Genomic DNA, 22,886 nt, shown 5'->3' with positions numbered 1-22,886 from the left:
GCAGGAAAAGGGACTTTAGGGATACAGATACAGACCACAGGAGATCAAATCTAATATTACACCTGTAAAGGGAAGAAGCATTAGGATCAGCAATAGCAATTTAATCCAAGCAATTACTTTGCTGATGAATGCCAACTGTGGACATGCATATACTCAAGCACATTTTACATGATAAAATTGGGCCAGAATAGCATACTTCTTGATTAGAGAGAACTACTCAACACAAAAAGAAATAAAGGGTTTCCTTTTATTTAAATTAAATGTATTTATAGTCTTTAATCTAGAATACAACCGTACACAGATAGCACCTTGAAACATGATAGGTCTGGCGGTTTCACTCTAACCTTAGTGCCTTTTGCAGGATTGTGTTCATTTAGGAATTTCTCAATTCGGTGTTACAATTACAACGATTACATAATATCTAATATTTTGAGGAGATATTTTATTAGATAACATTTTCCTTTAATAAATGGGTAAACAGGCCAAAAGGTTAACAATTAATGATGACAGAACAGGAAACAGCATTTTCTTCAATAAACAGGTGTACAATTAGAAAGAGCAAGTTAACGGATGCCGAGACATCTGATCCATGTAACATTAAAGCTGGATTGTTAGGCACTTTAAAAAAACTGTACAATTTTATAAAAAGTTGTATTTTTTTACATTAAAGTTACAAACATGTATATGTCATAGACGTACATCATCGTTAAACACCTAAATTGCATATCCGAGGAGGACAAGGTTATGCTGGTGAATACTAAAATGTTTAATACTATATGGTGTAAAGAAAGAAAAACTTAATTGATACTGTAATGAAAACAATGTTGACCACAAATCAATAAAATATCCTTATGCAAAGCGATATCTTAGAACACTATGTGGTCTAACTTGCAGGCATCTGTGGCTGTCTGATTTAAGTAGCGCAAGGCTGTGAAAGGCAAGAAAAAGGCTTCAAAACACAAGGTCAAATTTACAACATTTATATAAAAAACATGCCTTAAAACATGATAAACTGTAGATAAAGCCCTGAAAAGTTATAACAAATGGCTTGGATCGCTTAGGATTTAGCTAGCTTAAGAGAACATACTTATTCTTAATGTGGCTGTTGCATTGGTGCTTTTGATGGGTTGTAGGCAGAACCCGCCACATCTCATGATAGCATTTTAAACGAAGTGCTTATTAGTGCACATACTGTACAGACTGTATAAAGTTAACAGATTTAGTTAAGTCAATTTTCCATAACAACATAGGTCAAGCTTACAACATTAAGCAGCAAATTTCCAAAAATAATGTAAAATGGAACATTGACAAGGTTGCAGCTTACAGCCACCCACTTGTCAGTTTGTAAAACATCTCTTCGTCTAAGCTTTCATTCTGGTCTTTAGCGCGCGTTGACAAGAAAATGTAGCCGCCAATGAATTCATGTACCACTTTGCAATCCACCTCTGTGCAGATGAAAGACAGTCTCATTTCATCAGCAAATTCCACGGTGACCTAGGGAAGAAATAAATATGATGGAAAAACATACATCTGAACTATCATGTATGACTTGATGCACTGCTTTTCTTCAATATAATCCGCATAATAAAACAGTTAATCATTCTGTTGCCATGTTTTTCAAAGACACGTTTTACAACCAATCTTTTCTTTATTTCCTTCTTGTCAAATCAGTAAATTCAATAACTAACAGCTAACCTTACTTTGAAAACATAGTATTTTGTAAATCCAGTCAATGTTCAACGATAAATCCTATCTTCCTGGCAACAGCCCTCTTTTCTAGAACTGTAAGCAGTCAACGTTGCTGAATGTAGCCAAGGACAGTATGGTGAGGCTGTGATGTCCTCTATCAAAAAAGACCTCCGAAATCTAATCTCATTCATTATAGAGTCCATATATATTTCATCTGAATATTCCAAAGGCAGGATTCACTGAGAGGGGGAGGAACTGTGGTGAAAGGTACATTTTATATAGCATCCTAAGGGAACAAACAGCTCCGTAAAAATCGATAAGTACAGATACAAAGTGGTGACGACAAAAACCAAGACAACGATTCACATGTTTCTTGTAGTGGAGCATACACAACAAAATCAGTCGTAACATAATTTAAGGTAGCAGAAGCAGCTACCTCCACCAAACAGGTTTGTCTAGATCACTTCTTGATATTTTCCAAAACATATTCCCTTCCTGGTAGAAATTATGTCTTCCTAGGTTGAATTTCCTCAATGAATGATCGATCAGTGGAGAAACACTCTAAATGTCAATTAGACTAATTGCAGTTTGTATGATGGCACCTTAGGAAATTATATGTAGGTAAACCTATGCATCAAAATAACTGCATATTTTGGATTAAAGAACAGCTACATCTTACTTGCCAACATGCAACAGACAGTCATTTCAACAAAGGGTTCATTATGGCTATTTACAGATTTGGGCCAAACTAGATCACTAGAGCGTAACACTTGACCAACTGCATGGTGGCTTATCCATGGGTTTAACAGTTAAGGACTTATCTTGTAAAACTCAATCCAGGTTTCTTCCTCAATGTAGAAGGTCAATTCAGTCACTCACAGTTCTGAGGGTTTCACATGTCCCTGCCCTTTCTGAACGCCTGTGTCAATTATCCCTGGTCTTCAGCTTCTCATGTTTGTTGCAGGTATCTCTGCCCTGGGGCCCATTTTGTGATAGTCTGCTATGCCCAAACAAGGGTAAAAGCTATGGGAGAAAAATGGTTGGCAAAAGCCCAGGGCTTCCAACAAGTGCCTGCTAAATTATAGGTACTCAGCGTAGTAACTGAGTACTCAGTTCTTAGTCCCCTTTGCTCCATCCTGGTGGGCGTCCCACGACATGGGGACGATACCGGAACCTTTGGCAGCGAATAATTGAGCTTCCCCTTTACATTTAGTATAGAGTGCAGGGGTGCAACTTCGGGCGTGGGAGCGCACCGCTGAGGCCCTCCACCCCGACACCTCACCTCAGTCCCCACATTAGACAATTGGATACCTGGCTAGTCTTAGTACATTTTATCCCATGGCATACTAGCGGGGGTTGGTGGATGGGCTGCATGGATGAAAGGGGACTAGTCACTACGGTAACTCAGATTACGCATATGTCCTGTCCTCTTTCTTCCATCCTTGTGGGTGATTACACCAAACAAGAACATAGGGTGGAGCTGTGACATCCATATCTAGGATGAAGCAAAAAAGGTTCCTCAGAACTGCCTGACCAAACTCTAAAACGTGCCTGAGCTGGTGTCCAGGGACTAGTGTCTACAGAAGGCCAATAGAGGGAGCCACCTTGCTGATGACATCCCAAGAAGCAGGTCTCTGAAATGCGACAGCCTTGGCCTTCGCTTTAACTGCATGGGAATTAATCCCATCAGGAACAGGATTGCCCATGGCTGTGTAAGCCTCCAAGATGGCTTGAATCATCTAACAGGCGATGGAAGCCTGAGAGCCAGGAGACGAGCCCCCAAAAGTCACAAACAATGTCTCAGACTTACTGAAGGATTTTGTCTGAGATAGGTAAAACTTGAGGACCCTCTCTAAGTCCAAGGAATGCAGGGCCCTTTCTGCTTCTGACTGTGGGTTCGGAAAGAACACCAGCAGGCAGATTTCTTGATTCAAATGAAATGGAGCGATCACCTTGGGCAAGAAATTCAGATGAGTGCGCAAAAGGACCTCGTCGTCGTGAAATATGGTGAATGGATCACACGGGGACAATGCCTGCAGTTCAATAACCCTGCGCGTAGAGGTGAGAGCCACAAATAAGAATTTATTTTGCATCATCAAGCGGATGTCCACAGAAGTCACTGGCTCAAAAGGCTTGCTCTGCAAAGCCACCAGAACCACATTGAATTGCCAGAGAGAATGCCTCCTATGCACCAGAGGAAAAAGCCTAGACCGCCCCTTAAGGTGGGCCTTAACCACAGGTTGGCTACCGAAAACACATGCTCAGAGGAATTCTTGTAAGCCCATATGGCTGCCAAATAAGTGCGCCAAGTATCCACCTGCACTCCAGAACAAGCCAGGTGTGCTGGGAAGGCCATTACGTTGTCCAGAGGGTAGGTGACAGGGTCAAGACCCTTGTTGCAAGCCCGATGGCAGAACCTAGTGCAGTTGTTCTTATACTGGGACAGAGTCGAGGGCCTCCTGGCCTGCTGAATGATGTCCCAGTTGTAATCTGAAAATTGAGCATGCTGAAGCCTCAGCTGATCATGAACCAGGCCACCAGAACCAGTTTGACCGGGTCTGGATGTTCAACTGCCCCCGTCCTGCTGCATCAGGAAGCCCGTTGCTAATTATCAGAAAATGGACCAGATCCTGGCAGCACAACTGTAGCAGATCCGAAAACCAGGGTGCCGAAGGCCAATGGGGCAACCAGGATGAGGCTGCAACCCACAGAGGCCCGGAACTTGCAGCGGGTCCGCTGGAGCAGAGGGGGAGCCGGAAAGCATAACATGCAGCCGTGCCAACAGATTTGAAAGGCATCTCCCAGTGATCCTCACCCCCATCTTGCCATTAGGTACATTGGGGGCACTTGGCATTCTGAGGTCATGAAAACAAATCCAGGTCTTTGGACCCCCAACCTGGAACAGGGGCAACAAGGAGTTTTTTGCAACTCCCACACATAGGTGTTGAAACCCAAGCGACTCAACTAATCCACTTCTGCTTTGCTGCCCCCCGGGAGGTTGACCGCTGCAATCCAAATCCTCTGTCAGGGCCTATTCTCAGATCGAAATCGCCTCCATGAATAGGAGGTGGGGGAGGTGCGGTGGGGAACTGGTGTTGCCCTGCTTGTTCAGGTAAAACATTGTGGTAGAATCGTCTGTCCTGACCAGAACTGACGGCCTGATTAGGGGCAGAAACGCCTTGAGGACCAGGCCCAGAGCTCGAGCACATTTATGTATAGGAGGGCCTCCATCCTGGACCATGCTCAATGGATCACAGCCTTCCAGCGTAGCCCCCAGCCCAAAAGAGTAGTCTGATCACCACCAGGGCAGGCTCCAGTCAAGTGAAGAGGACTCCCACTTAAACATTGCAATCCATCAGCGACCAGTGAGGGGTCAGGCAGAAGGGACAGTGGTATAGCGATCCTGTCCGATTGAGACCATCTCACCTGATCCCAATTGTCCATCATCTTGAGGCGGGCGTGCTGTACGGTGAGCATGCAGGAGGTTATCAGGCCCAGAATGTGCTGGAACCACCATGCCAAGGTGGACGTGTTGGCCAGAAAGTGCACCACTGCCTTGCGGAGAGGCAGAAGCCTCTCGGGCATAGGAAACACCCGATGAACTGTAGTGTTACAACATACCCTTAGGAAGGCCAGATCCTGGCATGGGCACAACTGACTTCCTCCAGTTGAGGGAAAACCCTAGCGGATGAATAATATCCTCCAGTCTCTTGGGTGACTCTACCCTCACCAGCCAGTCCTCCAACTAAGTGTATAGATGATGGCCCTCCAAGCGGAGAAGTCCAGTCACTGCGTTCATCAACTTCGTGAAGACATGAGGGGCCGAGTTCAGCCGAAGGGCAGCACCTTGTACTGAATGTGGTACAGCAACTGTGCACCGCAGAAACCTCTGATGCAGTCCATATATGGGTACATGGAGGTACGCATCCTTGAGGTCCAGGGAACACATCCAGTCCCATGTACACAGAGACTCTGCTATGTGCACGGGTGTAATCATCTTGAAGCATTTCAGCGGTAAAGACAGGTTTAGAAATGACAGGTCCAGGACTACCCTCAGACCAGCGTGGTTGTTTGTGGGTACTGAAAAAATCCTGGAATGGTAACCAAAGCCGCAGTTTGCAAGAGGCACCGGTTCTATCGCCTGCATCTCAAAAAGAGACCGGCTCTCCCGTAAAAGAGCCGGGGACCAGATCCGACGGAGAAGGAGGGTAAGGTAGAGGAAGTGGAAGGCTGCATCCATGGAGACCAGAGATAGGAGCCACAGGTTACTGAAAAGACGCTTCCAGGTGTCCTGGAACAGAGCCAATTTGCCCCCCCAGAGGAGAGCTCGGTTCCCCGACCCTGACACCACTGCTTTTTGGCGTCAGAAGCGTGGGCAGAGGAGGGGAAGCAGAAAAACCCATGCAACATCTCCTGCTGTTGCTGGATTACCTGTCAGGCGCTCCACGATCCCTGAACCCATTGAAGCCAGTGAACGTTCAGGGTTTGAACTCAGTCCTACCCTGGGATTGAGGGAAGGATTTCAGACCCTGTGCTGCCAGGATGGCCAAGGACTTGGCGGTCTGGGAGGAAGTTTTCTTATTCATCAATGGTGGCCAAAGGAAAAAAAAGGTACACGTCCTCGGCTCATGCATGTCAGATGAAAACTTTGTGGCATGCATCCAAGCCGTCGTCCTCTTGATCCCAAGGCACAGCACTCTGCTGGCTGAGTCGATGTGGGAGACCGAAGACTCCATGAGGTCCTGCGCAATGGCCGGGGTATCTGCTAGACCGGCCTTGAAAGAGGCTTGTTTGTCTGAGGGGAGGTCGGGCACAAAATCCCCAAGCTCCCGCCACAGCTTCTGGTTAGCTGCAGCCAGAATGGCGTTCATGTTGGTCTGCCTGCGATGCACTCCAGAGATGAATAACAGCGCTTTTCCAAGGACTCAAGGACCTTGTCCTCTCCTTGGATAGGCAACTTGAGGTGGCTCCCGTGGAGGAATACTATGGTTTAGAATAATGCGAGGCCACGGTCACCACAGAGGAATGGGGCTGCAGGTGAGAGGCAAGGAGGATTGGCTGCCTGCGTCAGCCTGAACCTGCTGTCCAACTTCTTGTTCATCTGGGCGAGGAGACCAGAATCCTGCACCATAGGATCTGCTGCCACTTCCTGAGGGAAGGAGGCTGGAATCGTCCTGCAGAGACCACTCGATGGGCGAAAGGACTGGCAGGCCCTGAGCCAGAGCCAAAACGGAAGCCTGTGCCAGGCTCTGCCTTGTGCCGTTGTGCCATTTTGAAGTCTTGAGGCATGCCCTAAGCTAGGAGAGGCATCAGACATGAAGGATACAGCTTTGGACTTGCACCCAAAGCAGAGGTGTTGACCTATGAGATCCCTCTAGTAGGCGCTGAGCCCTCATTCGGATGGACGGTAGTCGAAACGCCCTGGACGATGGCAGTAGGCTGGGAGCCCTTGGCACCTGTGCCGGTAGGACGTGCTAGATCTAGCCTAGGAACAACTCTTGGAGTTGGCACTCGACAATCCCATAGCCCCTGCGGTAGAAAAAGAGGATAAGCCTGATCGTCGTCCTGAGGACAGCCTGGTAGGGTCCCTGGACCACTCCACTTGGGACCCGGGAAGCCTTTAAGGCCGCATGTCTGCCCTCGGACCGCCCCAAAGAGCCCCCGGTCCCTTCGGCTTGGGAGCCGGTAGCCTTAGAGGACTCAGGCCTGCTGGAACCTGAATGTGAGGAACCCTGATTCGTGGGAACCCCAGGGAAGGATACTCTGCATTGTGGAGCAGTGCTGAACAGAATTCCAACCTTGTCTTGACGAGAGGTCCCAGGGATGAAGTCCTTAAGGTGACGAGGAAGAGAAGTGTGGAAGATCTCCCTCCACCGCGACAGATTCTTCAATGCTGTGTGACCGAGAGCGCTGCAGGCCGCACATGAGTCCCAGCGGTGGTTGGGACCCAAGCACTTAAGGCAGAGTGCATGGGCGTCCGAGGCTGGGAATGAGCAGTCGCACGTGGCATATCTTGTGAATCCTCCTGCGGCCGACATGCGCTGGGGGAGGTGAGGCACCGAAAGGGAAGTTGAATTAAGAAAAAAATCAATGTGGAGCATGTGGAAAGCAAAAAAGATCTCTGCGATGGCTGCCAGATTGACACCGTCCGTTCGTAAAAAGGGACTTCGGTGAGGCGCCGGAGGGCAGAGCTTCACGCACTATTAAATGTAAAGGGGAAGCTCAATTGTTCACTGCCAAAGGTTCTGGTACCGTCCCCATCTTGGGGGATACCCACATGGATGGAGGAAAGGGGATGGGATGTATGAGTAGCTAGGTTTACTTAGAGGCTCGACTTCTAATTTCTCGCTACTCACACATGTTTTGCGCTGAATGAACCTCTCCTGCACCGCTTGGACAATTTGCCATGTGCCTTTACATAAAATTGCCAGAGGCTCTCTGTGGTTAGGATTTCAGGTTAGCTTATCCTGATCCTCTTCCTCCCTCTCGGATCTTCCCTCATTCTCTCCATGTAGTATCTTTCAGCCTCTTCCTGCTCCCTCCTGCCACCTTCACCTCATGTCACCTTTCCTCCTGCAGAGGATGTCTCCAACCCCCTCCTATCTCCCCCACCCCATCACTATATCTTCTCCATCCTCCTCCTGGTATCTCCTCTCACCATCTTCTGAACATCTCCTTCCTTTGCTCGATGTTCCATCTCCTCCTCCTGCCTCTACTTTGGTGTTCACTCCATTGATCTTGCCTGCTCCTCTAATCTTTCTCTTGCCTCACTCCCCCTTTTCTCATTCCCGACCTACTTCCTCTACCGCTTCCTAGTCACTTCTATCCTTGCCACCCCTTGCTCTTTCCTTCTCCTTGCCTCAGCATCCTTCCTCCACTTTGTTAGTCTCCCGTCTCCACCTTTCTTCTGCCACCTCTCTTTAAAACAACCCCTGCAACCTGCTTGCCAACGCCTTACATCCACACCTGTGCCAACTGCCTGCACCTTTTATATGGGCCAGACCCCTCCAATTGGGCCATGCTAGTAAGGGGTGGGAAGACTTGTATACTTACAGCTATGATGGGAACGGAGCAGTGATTTTCCGGTCCGGCTACACACACTTGTAATGCAACTCTTTTGCAGTGCACAATAATGAGGACTCATCAGATTTCAGACTCGGTTGCCATCTTGGATGTTAATACAGGCATTCAGGACACTGCCGAGCAGACCACCCTCACAAAAGTTTGCCTTGCCCCACAGAGGCCATGTTCGCTGGACCCTAAATACCACTGTATTGCCGTCTCTAGCTTCCAGAATGTCAGTAAGACTATCAAATGTTGTCTCCACGTAGGCTGCTACAAAAGACGACAATAGCCTAACAGGGCCATTATTACATTGGCTCATTCACAGCACCAGAGCATCTCGAAAAGCAATTAAGTATGCAACATGCATAGCAGTCTTCTGCCTTGATCATGGGGCAGGACCGGGAGGAGGCGTGTATCCCCAGTCTACCCCCTCTAGACAATATCACATAATTGGCAACAATACGCAGCCACCATATTCACTGTTATACACCACCCCCATGGACAGGCAGGGGACTTTGTCGCAAATGTCAAAGGACCAGGCAAGGCAGATTTAGGAAAGAAAGGAAAAACCCTTCCACAAAAGCTGAGCTCCAACAAAAAACGAAATAAATTGACAGATGAGGGCAAGCAGGCGAGCTAAGGATCAGTAGTTGACAGCCAAGAACACTTCTTGGTTCAAGGCGTGTGGGTGTATATCCTAAACTAACCAGGCTAAGAAGGAGTCTATAAATGTTTTACGCTATTGCATATACCCAAAAAGGCAACCGTTTATTTTCCTTGCTAATGAGGGTGTGCAGAAAATGATTGCATAGCTAATGGGCGTACTCTGTATGCACTTACGCTGTAAAGGCATCAAGCATTAGAAGAATATTTCTAGATTAAGGACAGCATAAGTGCAGATCACAAACTTCTCTCATGCAAAGAGTTCTTACAGCCACTGAGCTTTGCTCTCCTACACGTTTGAGGATTTTTGCATAGCTCTGCATTAGTGCCAGTGGGATGAGTTTGTGATACCTGGCAGTGGAGATCATTACTTCAGAAAATCTTAACTGTAGGGCTCCTCATTCGGCAACAGTGCAAGGGTTTGCTGGCATCTGACAAAGGGAATCCGGCACTAATCTTAATAGTTATTGAACAACCCATTTGCTTTGATGTGCGCAAAGCCAAGACTCCTGATAATGGCAATTGATATTTTGTGACTCAAGTGATCTTGCACCAAAGAGTGACAGACATTCTCTGGGGCTTAAACGCCAAGAATAGTGAAAAACAAAAAATACCTTAGTGGTGATTCAGATGCTCTTAGTCTAGTCTGTGACCCCTCCTCCTCCTCCTCCTCCATAGCTGGCTGGGAAGCTTGTTCCTGCAGCAGGCTACGCTGGAAAGGCCAGAAAACTGCACCGGAAATGCTGCATCAAGTGTAATGGGAACTAATCTCCTCAAAATAACCAGCACATGTGACCCATTTGCCAGTTCAATTTGTTTTAAAGCCACACAATACTGTAAGTAACCCTGCCACATGCAATGGGACAGCTGGGTTGGAGTTGTAAATAAGGGAGAGCCTTGGCTAGAATTACCTGAATCAGGCCATTTCTGGTTCTTTCGTGCACTGGCTCTCCCCCTCGTTCTCAACATTTTTAGACAGACTAAACTTCAAAAAATGTACTGGGAGAAGGTGCAGTATTTGTCAGGTGGCTTTAAGAGAATAGGTTACACAGTACCACCTAAACAAAAGTAACATCTCGCCTGGAGGAAACATCCAAGGAATAGTGCTTAACGATGAAATGGGGAGTTGCCAAGTGGCCCAGACAGATCTCAGAAATGGGTACATGTCTATGGAAAGCTACTAATGCTGCCTTTGATTCCCGTGGAATTAGCATATACATATTCTCGAGAACAGGAAGACCATGCAAAGTGTATGCTCTCGAAATCCTCCTAGCAATGCAGGCCATGGCCACCTTGAGTTGAGAAATACCACTGTAACCAAACAGTTCTCTGACCAGCAAAAAAGGTCTTGTCCAGACAAAATAAGCAATGCAAAAGTCCTGGCAATATCCAAATTATGCACAGCCTATGCTCCTCGGGAAATTCGTGGTCAATAAAAACAGGCAAGTACATCTCATTATTAAAATGGAAGACAGGTCTTTCAGAATGAAGCATAACGCTGTCCTTAGGACTACACTTTTTGCATGCAAAAGAGGAAATGGCATGCTTCAATGTTCATCCTCTGAAAAACTGGCCTGCCGCCTGCTGCAACGGCAGTACCGGCTCTCCACCCTCACCAAGAAGAGAGCCCATATCCAAGCCCAGATCTCTGCGGCATCTAACAACTCGGCTGAACTCTAAAATCTGCAAGAAACTGGCAAACCCTGCTGCAGTCTCTACCTCTCCTGTCCCGTCCCAGGCCCTCTGCACGGCACTGGCTTCTCACTTCACTTCCAAAACTCAGGACATCCTGTCCCCACTCTACTCCTGTCAACTCCCTCCCTCTATCCCCTGCTCTTCGTCTGGCCCCTCTGCTGCCAACCCCCTTCCCTCCCTCTCTTCCTTTCCCCTTTTTTCTGCAGACAAGGTTTCTCGACAAGTCCGATCTATGAAAGTCTCGTCAAAACAGGTTCACCCCTGTTCCTCCAAAACTATCAAGGACCACATCGACTCCCTGGCTCCTGCCCTGGCTGATTTCTGTAATCACTAATTCGCCACTGGAGTCTTCCCATCCCCTCTGAAGCACTCCCTTGTGCACACTCTTCTTAAGAAACACTCTGCTGACCCCTCCTGCCCGGCTATCGCCCAATCTCCATCACTCCCTTCCTGGGCAATCTCCTGGAGAAAAAAGCCATCTCCCATCTTAATCTCCACACCGAATCTGTTGGTTGTCTTCATGACCATCAGTCTGGCCTCAGGGCTGCCAGAAGCACGGAAACTGCTCTCCTGAACATCCGTGCTAACCTTGACTCCAACACCCTGTGTGTCCTTATCTTGCTTGATCTCTCTTCTGCCTTTGACACCGTCAACCACGCCATCCTGCTCAACTGTCTCCGTGATAACCTGGGTATCACTGGACAGGCTCTGGCGTGGCTGACTTCTTTACTCACCGACCGACACTCCCAGGTCCAATTTGGGTCCTTCCTCTCATATCTTTTTCTCTACCTGTGGCATCCCCAGGGTTCCAACCTCTCTCCTTGGCTGTTCAACCAATACCTGGCACTCCTTGTCCACCGCATCGCCGCTCTCTGCACCAATTTTCAGTGCTATGCGGATGATACCTAGCTCATTTTCAGGCTACCCTCGGCCTCCTCCTCTCCTTCCCTCATCTCTGTCTGCTATCCAGGCGTGGTGTGCCACCAACAACCTATGCCTTAATGCCAGTAAGACCGAGATTCTACTCATCAGCACCCCCTCTCCCTCCTTCCCTTCAACTCTCTGGCCGGCCTCCCTTGGCCCTCTTCCTGGTCCCACCTGCAAGGCTAACCACCTTGGGGTCATCTTCGACTCCACACTCTCCTCTCCTCACATCTCCAACGTCTCTAAGAAGTCACACTACCAGCTGCACCTCCTCAGAGGTATTATTCCTCTCCTCTCCTTCCCCTAGAAGCTCACCGTCTCCAGAGCTCTGGTTCTCTCTAAGCTGGACTATTGCAACAGCCTCTATCTAAATCTGCCTGCCTCTACTCTCAGCTCTCTGCAACTTATCCAAAACAGGACTGCGAGACTTGTCCTTGGCCTCAAGCCCAGGGATCGTATCTCTCCAGGACTGAAATCTCTGCACTGGCTCCCAGTGGCTGCAAGGATCAAGTTCAAAACCCTCTGCATTATCCACAAGGCATTCTGGGGCCTGGGACTGCATTACCTTCAACTCTCTCTTCCTAAATACCTTCCTTCTCGGGCTCTTCGCTCATCTGCCTCCAACTCCCTTAGGGTCAGCCGCTTTCCCAAGCAACGAGTTGGTGGTCGATCTCTCTCCTCGGCTGGGGCCTCCCTCTGGAACAGCCTTCCTGCCTCCCAGAAACTTAAGAACCATCTCCGGTTCCGGAAGAACCTCAGAACCTTCCTCTTTGCTTCTGCTTTCTCTGCCTCTCTCCCCTGCTGATATTCCCTGCCGATTCGGCACTGGTTACCTGGCCATGCTTTCTGATCTTGGGGCCAGGTCCCGCCTTTTGTTCACCTGCCCTGCCTCCCTGGCAGCCCCCTGCCCTTGGGGACTGGTTCTGTATCGCATCAGTCCCTTACCAGCACTTATGTCTGCTCTTACCTTGCCACATTCAGGCCGTTATTTATTCTTCTTTCCCATGTACTGCACTTTTCCCCTTTCCCTTCCCCTGGCACTTCTTCCCTTTCCCCCTACCCTCGCACTTGCGCGATCTGAATGACACCTGGCCTAGTAGGATTGTTGTCTGTCTTCCACTGTCTTCCCCTCCCCCGCCTCGTCGCGCCTTGAAACACTTGTGTATAGGCACGTTATAAATGCCATCATATCAAAACTGTACAATGACACTGATCGGAAAGAATCTGCAACTCATCCTCCTGCCTGAAGTAACTGCCACTAGAAAGGCAGTCTTCCACGAGAGGTGGTCAAAATCACCAAATTATAGGCTTGAAAGGTTTCCTCAGTGAGTAATCTAGAACAAAGTTCAAATTTTACTTAGATGGAGGGTTTCTGAAAGGGGACTAAAGAAAAACGGCTCAAATCGACGGTAAACAAGAGAAAATGTTTTGTTTTGCAGAGAATACATGTTTTCACCCTGGTTTAATTTGGCTGGAATAGCTAGAAGATCGGTTTGCCAGATTCCATTTTGAGGAATATCAGAGCCAAATGTAACATAGGACATGACCTTGTCTACAGTTGAGGTAAAAGAATAGACAGTTATCCAGAACCCAATGGAAGAAGTGTCTCACTTGCAATTAGAATGGTAGGCCCAAAGTCACTAGCTTCTGAGATACCAGGTTCTGAAGCAGAGCAATTTTAGGGTGGGGTGAGATAGATGGTCACTTTTAGGATAACCTGGGATTAGAAAATATAAAGGCCAAACATTTGTTTTGCACTGACGTCTCAAGTGTACCTCTCCACACCCACACACATCAATCTCATTGAGAATTAGGATTATGCCATCAAAATTACAGAAAGACAAATTTGTCCTGCACATTAGACTTCCAATTAGACACTTTCAAATAACTATTTTGTGTCAACAACACCCTTTGGGGAATATCTCGAGAAATTATTTTGGTCATGTTCCTACTTCTAGAAAGCTGTTGAAAGGCAGGTTTCTTTGCAGGTTTAAAAAGGAAGGTAAAGTTCTCTGCTGCATCCTATGGCAAATATTTTCCATCTCACAAAATCTTGGTTGAGTAACATGCCAGGATCGAGAAACCGTTTACCTGGCACAGGAGAAAGCCCAAATTCTGGCAAGCCTTCTAACCCGCCACGTCTTAGGTCTCACTCTTTGTGGAGCTTAGAAAAGCAGAGGCGCCAGGACTTTGTACTTTCCCAAAGCTGTGGTAATGGCAGTGGACGAGACAGACAAGTTATCTTTTCCTACAATTGAGTCACCCATTGTAGGCCTTTATTATTTTTCCAAGGCTTTTTGAAGAGTAGGCTCTGCAAAAGAAAAACACGGAAAACTCCAGAGGCACAAAGAGGAATACCTCCAAAATATACACCCGTGGAACCACCTTCACCTGTTTGATGGATTTCAACCGAACCCTAATCAACCACGTGTGGGGTGGAGTTGAGGTATCAGTGGTACATTTGTCAGGTGTCTTGACCCACGTTTGAACTATTATGCTACAACATTTGGTGCTGTGGGCTTAGAAAAATCCAAGACGGCTGAAAAGCCCACATTTGCGCCAGAATCCAGGAAAACCGCGCAGTTTTGCACACACCAAAATGGTCGCCTCACCTGCCACCCACCAGTGCGAGCGTGATGGGCCAGAAGCGCCATGACCCAAATCGGTACAAAGGAATATGGTGCCGTTAAAAATCTGTTTTTATTAATGTCAAAAATTGCTAAGATCATGGGCACGAAACCACCAAACAAAAAATCCAACACTGGTTGAGTGTTCTACTTTACTCTACTGCAGATCCATAGCAATGCCATGTTAAACAAGGATCATATACTATCAAGTAAAAATCCCTTTTTTAGAAATGTATTAATTCAAGACAGCTCCCAAAAATGGGCGCAGTACCGGCGCTCGACACTAACTGGCACCAGCGGTCTAAACTCTGACAGGAGGCCTGTCTTTCAGGAGCTGACAAGGAACCTGAGTTAGCTGGAAACTTCAAAGCCTTGCTGGTTAATGAGAATTCTTAACACCTACTGTTCACAGGCCTGGCTGCATTCTGCTGCCCCCACCAAAAGGAGATCACACCTCTCTGATTGAATCAGGGGAGGGGACTGCAGGAAAACAGAACAATGAACTTTCGTTGGCTCACGCAAATGCTAAATCAGGGGTCGTAAATGGCTTCCTCTTGGAAGGAAATGGGAGGGGCGCTGCCTCTGGGAGCCACCTGAGCTGGAGACGGGGACAGACAGAAATTCCCCCATGTGCTTTGGAACCTTAACCACACCCATCTGGGCCAGAGCATACTTTTAAAAAGATGGATAATTCATAGTACATAACTGTCAAAATTATATAAATAATATCATTCCTGTGATTTTTCTGTGCACATTTTAAGAGGTGTTAGGACTCTGTGGTATGTTCTGGGGGGTAGTAGCAGAAAATAAGGTATTACTCCAAATGTCTGCATGTTAAAAATCTGACACCATCGTCTGATGCCCATATTCCTTGCGCACATTTGTGTAAAGTCTGGAAAGGTTTAGAGGTTGTGTTCTTGATGAAAAGGGCAGAATTCTGTCAGAAGTGAACACAGCATCTTGCAAAGACAGGGATGGGATAGTTTGGTACTACAGGAAATATGTTAACTGGACATATACTATTAGAAAAATTGTGCATAGATAAATATGCATTTGGATCAAAAATAGATTTGTTTGCAAAGTGGCAAGGGGAGGATCCTCTGACCCATAAACGTACCTCATCACGATGACACTCCATTTCCTTCCCCCAATCAAGGGAGAGAGGACCAGACAATATCCAGAAGACTCCAGAACCAGAACTTAGAATACAGACTTCAGAACTTGCAGCAGAGAGGCCTAGTCCAAAAGCTGAATCCTTCTCAGCAGGCCTCAGAATCCAGCCACCTAACCAAACTCTGCAACAGCCGGGCTGTGCTGTTTGATTCTGGCTAGAACCCTGTGCCAGAACCCAGAAAGCAACCGCAGCTAAACCTGTTGACCAGATCTGTGACGAGGCCCATTCCTTCCAAAATTAGGAGTATCCAGCCAGAGCTGTGCAAACCAATCTCTTAGTTTAAAAATAATCTAATTCAAACCATTTCAACCTATTTAGAATTGCATAGAAATTGTGTGTCCATTCTGTGATCTCAAACCTGTGAAAGTGTCATTTGCCATTCTGAATCATCATTTCATTTCTGAAAATCTACCTCCACAAAATCGTCTGTATCTTTCGAACCATACATGCTAGGAACGTGATTTAACTTTCATCTTAAAGCTAAGATCCTCAGCTTTCTAACAAGCCCTAGACTTTCTACTCCTTATCGTTTTTCCGTAATCGCGCTCGACGCACTCAGAAAAAGTGCCGCGAATTGAAAACTAGCTCAAATTTCACCTGTCAAAAATAGCTATCTTTTGCTTGCATTGCTGAAATTCGTTTTCAATCCCTCATGAATCATTGCTAGTGTAGACCTGAACTAACTCAAAGTAGCTGTTACCTACCCTGAATCTCCTATAGGGAATTAAAATCATTTTTAGCATATTTTCACTTCTTTGCTAATCACATTTAAAGTATTTTTGCCTGTGTTTTAAAATCATCCCTGTGATCTAAGCTTGCTAGGGGGGGGGGAACTGAATTGGCATTGCATTTGATGGTATTCCTGAAAATTGTGTGCTCTCCTTCCATCTCTTTATACTGCATAGGGGGGGGGAGTGAATTGCCACAAGGGGAAAAGTGATTATATTCTCTCTTGTTGAAACCATATCAGTTTATTTCTGTGCTGCATTCTTTCCATCATTGTTTTTCCTTGAAACCATAAAAGCATTCTCGGCTACCTTATCCTTTCTATACCAACTCCTAAGTGGTTACAAAAGTGTGCTAGTGTAATATTATCCATTGTTGAACACTGTCATATTCATAAGTGCGATCAAATATTAATTATAAAAGTGTGATATATATGGGATACATTACTCACCGTAATCGTATTTCTGATGCTTGTATCTGCTTAGATTCACATGCTGTGCATAGGCCGACATCTAGTGGAAGCTGCGGAGTATTACAGTTTATTTTTCGAAACTCGAAAATGGGCGTCGACACAGGGCGTGCCAGTAATACTATCCCTAGTGTGACGTCCACTGTACCCAAGATCCCTCACGCGTCTAGGATCCTCAGATTGTATTTTTTCTGACATGAGGTAGCATGAGGAGTAGCGTGAGTACAGATAATCCAAGCAGATAGACAGAAAGGTAAGACTACAAGCCATCATGCGCCTTCTCTCAGAGGGGAGGAAGGGTGGGTCGCATGTGAATCTAAGCAGATACAAGCATCAGAAATACGATTACGGTGAGTAATGTATCCCTTCTGAGGCTTGTGGAATCTGCTTAGATCACATGTTGTGCATAGATTAGCGAGCAGTACCTGAAGGAGGTGGGATGTGAGAAGGGTCATGAGCAAATGAGTCTTAGAACCGCTTGTCCCACTTGTGTATCTGCCTTGGAATGGGTGTCAATGCAGTAATGCCGAGTAAAAGTGAATAGAGCTCCAAGTAGCTGCTTTGCAAATGGTGTCAAGGGGTACATTTGCAATGAAAGCCAGAGTGGCCCCAATGCCTCTAGTAGAGTGGGCTCTTGGCGTGAAAGGCAGAGTTCTTACAGAAAGTGAGTAACACAGCTGGATACAGTTAATAATCCACTTCGAGATGGCACCTTTAGAGACGCAATCCCCCTCTCTGCTTGTAGCTACGGAGACAAACAGTTGATCTGTTTTTCTTAGCGGTCTGGTCTTATTTACATAGTAGAGGACCGCCCTACGCACATCTAGGGTGTGTAGTTTCAACTCAGCTGAGATTTGCGGGTCCTGGAAGAAAGCCGGAAGCTCGATGGACTGGTTTACATGGAATTTAGATATACAGTTAGGTTAGAACCTAGGGTGTGTGCGTAAAACCAGTTTGTCTTTATGGACAGTAAAGAAGGGATCCTGCACTGACAGAGCCTGAATTTCACTGACCCGTCTTATATAAGTAATAGCTACTAAGAAGGCCGTTTTATAAGTCTGGTGTTTGAGACTGCTTTTATGCATGGGTTCAAAAGGGGGGCCCATGAGCTTGGCTAGCACCACATTAAGGTCCCACCCTGGTGTTGGGTTTAAAATAGGGGGGTGAAGTCTCTTTACTCCTTCCATGAAGGCTTTAACTACTGGTACTTTCCACCACAAAACCTTGCTACGGGAAGTGGTGTAAGCCGACAGGGCTGCCAGGTGTACTTTCAGTGAGTTAAAAACCAATCCTGCATCCACCCGGTGGAGCATGTATGTAACAATAGTGGAAGGAGTGCAATCAACGGGGTTGATTGATCTACTCTGGCACCAGATAACAAACCTCTTCCACTTGTCAAAGTAACAGTGCCTTGTGTTTGGTTTCCTAGATTCCTTTAGGATGTCCATACACCTCTGTGGCAAATTGAGATGTCCAAAGTCTATGACCTCAGGAGCCATGCTGCCAGGTTCATTGAGTTGGGTTGCTGGTGCACTGTTTGACCTTGGTGCTGGGACAATAGGTTGTACCAGGCTGGAAGTTTGATGGGCTCGCACCCCGCCATCCTGCGTAGGTGTGGGAACCACGGTTGTCTTGCCCACATGGGAGCAACTAGGACGAGCGTCATCGACTCTGTTCATCTTGTTTACCACTTTCCTGATGAGAGGAGTTGGTGGAAAAGCGTACGCAAACATCCCTGACCAGTTCATCCACAGGGCGTTCCCCTGGGAGGCTGGTTGGGGGAACCTGGATGCAAATCCTGGGCATTGTCTGTTTTCGCTTGTGGCGAATAGGTCTATAGTGGGGAAACCCCACTGAGAGAAGAGATCTTCTACGACCTCTCTGTGAAGAACCCATTCGTGTTCCTCTGGGAGGGAGTCTCTGCTCAGAGCATCCGCTAGGGAATTGAGCTCCCCTGGAACATGTTGTGATGACAGGAAGATGTTCCGTCTGAGTGCCCATATCCAGATTTTCTGGGCAAGCTTGGACAGATTTGGCGAGCGAGTCCCTCCTTGCTTGTTCAGGTAGAACATGGCTGTTGTGCTGTCCGTCCGGATTTGCACTGACAGGTTTAGTAGGTGGGGCTTGAACGCCTGAAGCGCTCTGAATACTACCAGAAGCTCTAGCAGGTTGATGTGGTTCTTGGCCACTGAGTGAGACCAGAGACCCTGAGCTGTGTGGTGGAGATGGTGAGCTCCCCACCCCGTCAGGCATGCATCTGTAGCGACTATTGCCTGTACCTCGGGATCGTAAAAGGGTTTCCCCTGTGCGAGATTCTCTTGTCCACCAGTGAAGGCTTTGTACCAGTGTTGGTGAAACGACCACTAGATCGTCCCACTGACCACTTGCCTGAGACCACTGTTTCGCCAACCATTCCTGCATGGGACGCATGCGCAGGCGCGTGGGGGACCAGGTAAATACATGACGCCATCATTCCCAGTAAACACATTGCTTTGCGTACCGTTATTTGTTGACCGGACTGATAATGCGGAATTTGCAGTAGTATATTCCGAATTCTTTCTTCCGAAGGAAAGGTCAATCCCTCTTGGGTATCTAGGATTGCTCCTAGGAACTGTTTTGGAGGTGCTTGGCACTATGCTTGACCTTTTCTCGTTGATTGAGAAGCCTAACTCGTGAAGGAGGTCGATAGTCCTTTGAATGTTTGTCCTGCAAATTCCTGGGGTTTCCCCCGTTATGAGCCAGTCGTCCAGATAAGGGTACACTGGGATTGCCTCCCTGCGTAGGTGTGCAGCCGCCACCGCCAGTACCTTGGTGAATACCCTTGGTGCTGAAGCTATCCCGAAGGGCAGTACCTTGAATTGGCAGTGTCGACTGTCCACCTTGAAGCGCAAATACTCTGTGCGGTGGGAACATGGAAATATGAAAATAAGATCTTTCATATCCAAGGTTGCCATGTAATCCCCCTTTTTTAGGAGGGGGATTACCTCTTGTAGCGTGGTCATCCAAAATTTTTGGGGCTTGACATACTTGTTGGCAGGCCGTAAATCCAATACTGGGCGCATTGTCAAATCTTTCTTTGGCACAAGGAAGTAAGTTGAATAAATACCCTTGTTTACCTGGTGTCCCGGGACCAGTTCTATCGCGGCCTTTTCTAGCAGAATGGCGATCTCCTCGAGGAGAATCTTCTGATGTTCTAAAGAGTGTACTCTTTGTCGTGGAGGATGGTTCCGGGGACGCTGCAGTAGTTCTATACAATATCCTGTGGATACTGTTGACAGCACCCATCTGTCTGATGTGATCCCTTCCCAAGCCTGGGTGAAGTTGGAAATGCGTCCCCCTACTGGGGTTGCGTGAGAAGGGACCCTGAACTGAGCGTCACTGCTTTGGTGGAGGCGTGCCGCCTCCCTTGTTGGGGCTGCCTCTGCCTTTACCACGACCTCTCCTATTACCCCTGCCGTAACCCTGGGTAGACTGTTGGTTGTTCCACTGTGTACCCTGCCCCTGGGAATAGGTAGATCCTCTGGGAATTTTGGCCGCGTGGGCGATGAAAATTACTATTCCCTCTCTGGTTAGGGGGTTTATTGGTTAACTGGCCAAGGGACTTGAGTGTTTCGTATTCGTCCTTGGCATTCTTCAGTGCGTCTTCGACCGCCTTACCAAACAGATCGGTTTCCACCGGTTTGTCCAACAATGATGCCTGGGTTTCTGCCTTAAAACCAGACTGCCGTAACCACGCATGTATTTTGATAACAGTGCCTTCCGCTATCAATCTGCCTGCGTTGTCCGCGGCGTCGAAGGTTGCTTTCAAAATGCAACCAGACACGGCTCTACCCTCTGCGGAAATCCGAGCTAACTGGCCCTTTAAAGGTTCAGGAGCAGAGGCTATGAGTGTCGCGACTTCTTCCCACTGATGGCAGTTGTAGCTGGCCAACAGGGTGGTGGAATTTGCAATACTTGCTTGATAGGCGGACGTTGAGGCTACTTTCCTGCCGAAACCGTATAGTTTTTTGCTCTCCTTGTCGGGAGGAGCTTCGGACGATGACAAGGGTGTTCCAGCCCTCTTACGAGTGTTGGTGACAACTAGGGAGTCTGGCTTCAGATGTCCTCTTATATAGAGAGGGTCAGACTGGGCCGCCCTGAAAAGTTTTTCAATCCTGGGATTGACTGCTCTGGTGAGGTTCGGGTTCACCAGGGACGGATCTATTCTCCGCTGAATGGACTTAAGGATAGGGATGGTCTGGGCAACAGGCCTCCTTTCTCCCACTAACTCTTCTGCGAAGTCCCTTTCCTCCTGGACACCGTGGGTGTCAATGTGGAAATATTCTACTGCGAGTGCGAGAACCTCGTTTAGGAGGGGTTGGTTATCAACCATGGAGCTCTTTACCCGGGGCTTCGTTCTCTACCGGGGAATCTACTCTGTATGTTTCCGGGTCCTCCTCTTCCTCTTCCCGGTCCTCATCATCCCCATAGTAGCCCGTCCCGGTTTGCTCTTCTATCATACCAAATTCTTGGTCCTCACAAAAGGAAGCCTCTCCTTGATACAGTGAGTGTGGTCTTGCGTATGGTTGTACCTCGAAGGGTTCTGACCTCATCAGAGTTTCAAACCGGGGCTTCTTACTCGGGGGGATAGGATCAGTAGAGCCTGAGGGAGTCGCCCCTTGTGGATCATACGAGAGGAAATGTTCTGGATTTTTAACATAAAAATCTGCCAAAGAAGACATTCTTGACATGACCCTATCTATGTCTTCACTGGACCATTTTTTGGAACTGGGGATGACTCTCTCAGCAAGTCTATGGGATTTATCTTGAGTAGCTTTGCTGGTTTTAGACATATCAGCAGACCTGGTCTTGTCTGTCTGTTTAGGGGGAGTGGTGTATTTCACAGGTGTGGAAGAGTGCAAAGGTTGTTTCTTTTGCTGTTTTCCCCCCTCCCCGTGAGTGGAAAAATGTTTTCCCTGTCCTTTAGTGGCTACGGAGGTTTTCGACGCCTGGCGTCGAGGATCGGGGGTGGTGTCCCTGTCCTTCGAGTGTGGGGCCTTGCTGGTTTTAACTGCGGGCTCCGACTCCTGGAGCGCGGCCTGGGGGTGGAAGTCGTCTTCGTCTTCCGACGATCGAACTTCTGTTAGCCTAGGGAGCGAGGCACTCTTGGAAAGAGTGGATGATTGCCTGGAGTCATGCGGCGATCTTGATCGAGAGCGCCCAGAGGACACCGAATCGGACCGTTCTGTTTGTGCCTCTTTCCGAGAATCCGACGTCGTCGAGTCTCGGTTGGACTTAGTGTGTTTAGTGTGTGTAGTATGTGAAGCGCTTGTGTCGCCGGGGGTCTTCCCCCATAGCCGCCCTGCCGGACTACCTTCCGAGGTCGGGGACTTGCGCTCGGCTGTCTTTCGACGCCGTAATGCCCTCGCCGTCCGAAAGTACGGCGTCGCTGAAGGCGCCCTCCGCTGCCATGGCCGCCTGACTGGAGTGGTGGGCCAAACGCTTCGTCGAACGGTCCTTAAGTGTCTTAGGTTTAAACCTACTACACGCTATGCAGTTCGCTTCGGGGAGGTCCCTCGGCAAGCAGAGATTGCACGTGGCATGCCTGTCGACCCAAGGGTATTTGCGATTGCACTTGGGGCAGAATTGAAAAAGGGCTACCCTCCATACGCACCTTGAGGCAGCGGGCTGTTAAGTGTAGGAAATGTATAAGGTGTACCTATATACCAAGAGTGTAGAGTATGTACCACCCCCCACTCTCCCTACTTGCAGGGCCGAGGCCAGAGGCCTTCCAAGGCCCGGGCCAAGGCCAGCGGCCTTCCGAGGCCCAAATCCGTCGTGCAGCAGCCGACGGTCGATTTCTTCTCCAGCCGGC

At 47.8% G+C, this 22,886-nt stretch overlaps 1 protein-coding gene across 4 annotated transcripts in view; it reads right to left on the bottom strand.

The window, feature by feature from the left end:
• Positions 1-233: 233 nt before the first annotated feature.
• The window catches only part of FERMT2 (FERM domain containing kindlin 2), a 931,620-nt gene continuing 908,967 nt past the window's right edge, over positions 234-22,886 (bottom strand). For all 4 annotated transcript variants that reach the window (XM_069637580.1, XM_069637578.1, XM_069637581.1 and 1 more), the window contains one exon: positions 234-1,494. In XM_069637580.1, coding sequence (XP_069493681.1) covers positions 1,321-1,494 — 174 coding nt within the window. In that variant the 3' untranslated portion in view covers positions 234-1,320. The remainder of the gene's footprint in view (positions 1,495-22,886) is intronic.

This window comes from Ambystoma mexicanum, chromosome 14 (assembly GCF_040938575.1).
Source record: "Ambystoma mexicanum isolate Mex_15411 chromosome 14, UKY_AmexF1_1, whole genome shotgun sequence".
Lineage (NCBI taxonomy): Eukaryota > Metazoa > Chordata > Amphibia > Caudata > Ambystomatidae > Ambystoma > Ambystoma mexicanum.
The sequence above is the reverse complement of the archived record's forward strand: the minus strand, read 5'-3'. Positions and strand labels throughout refer to the sequence as shown.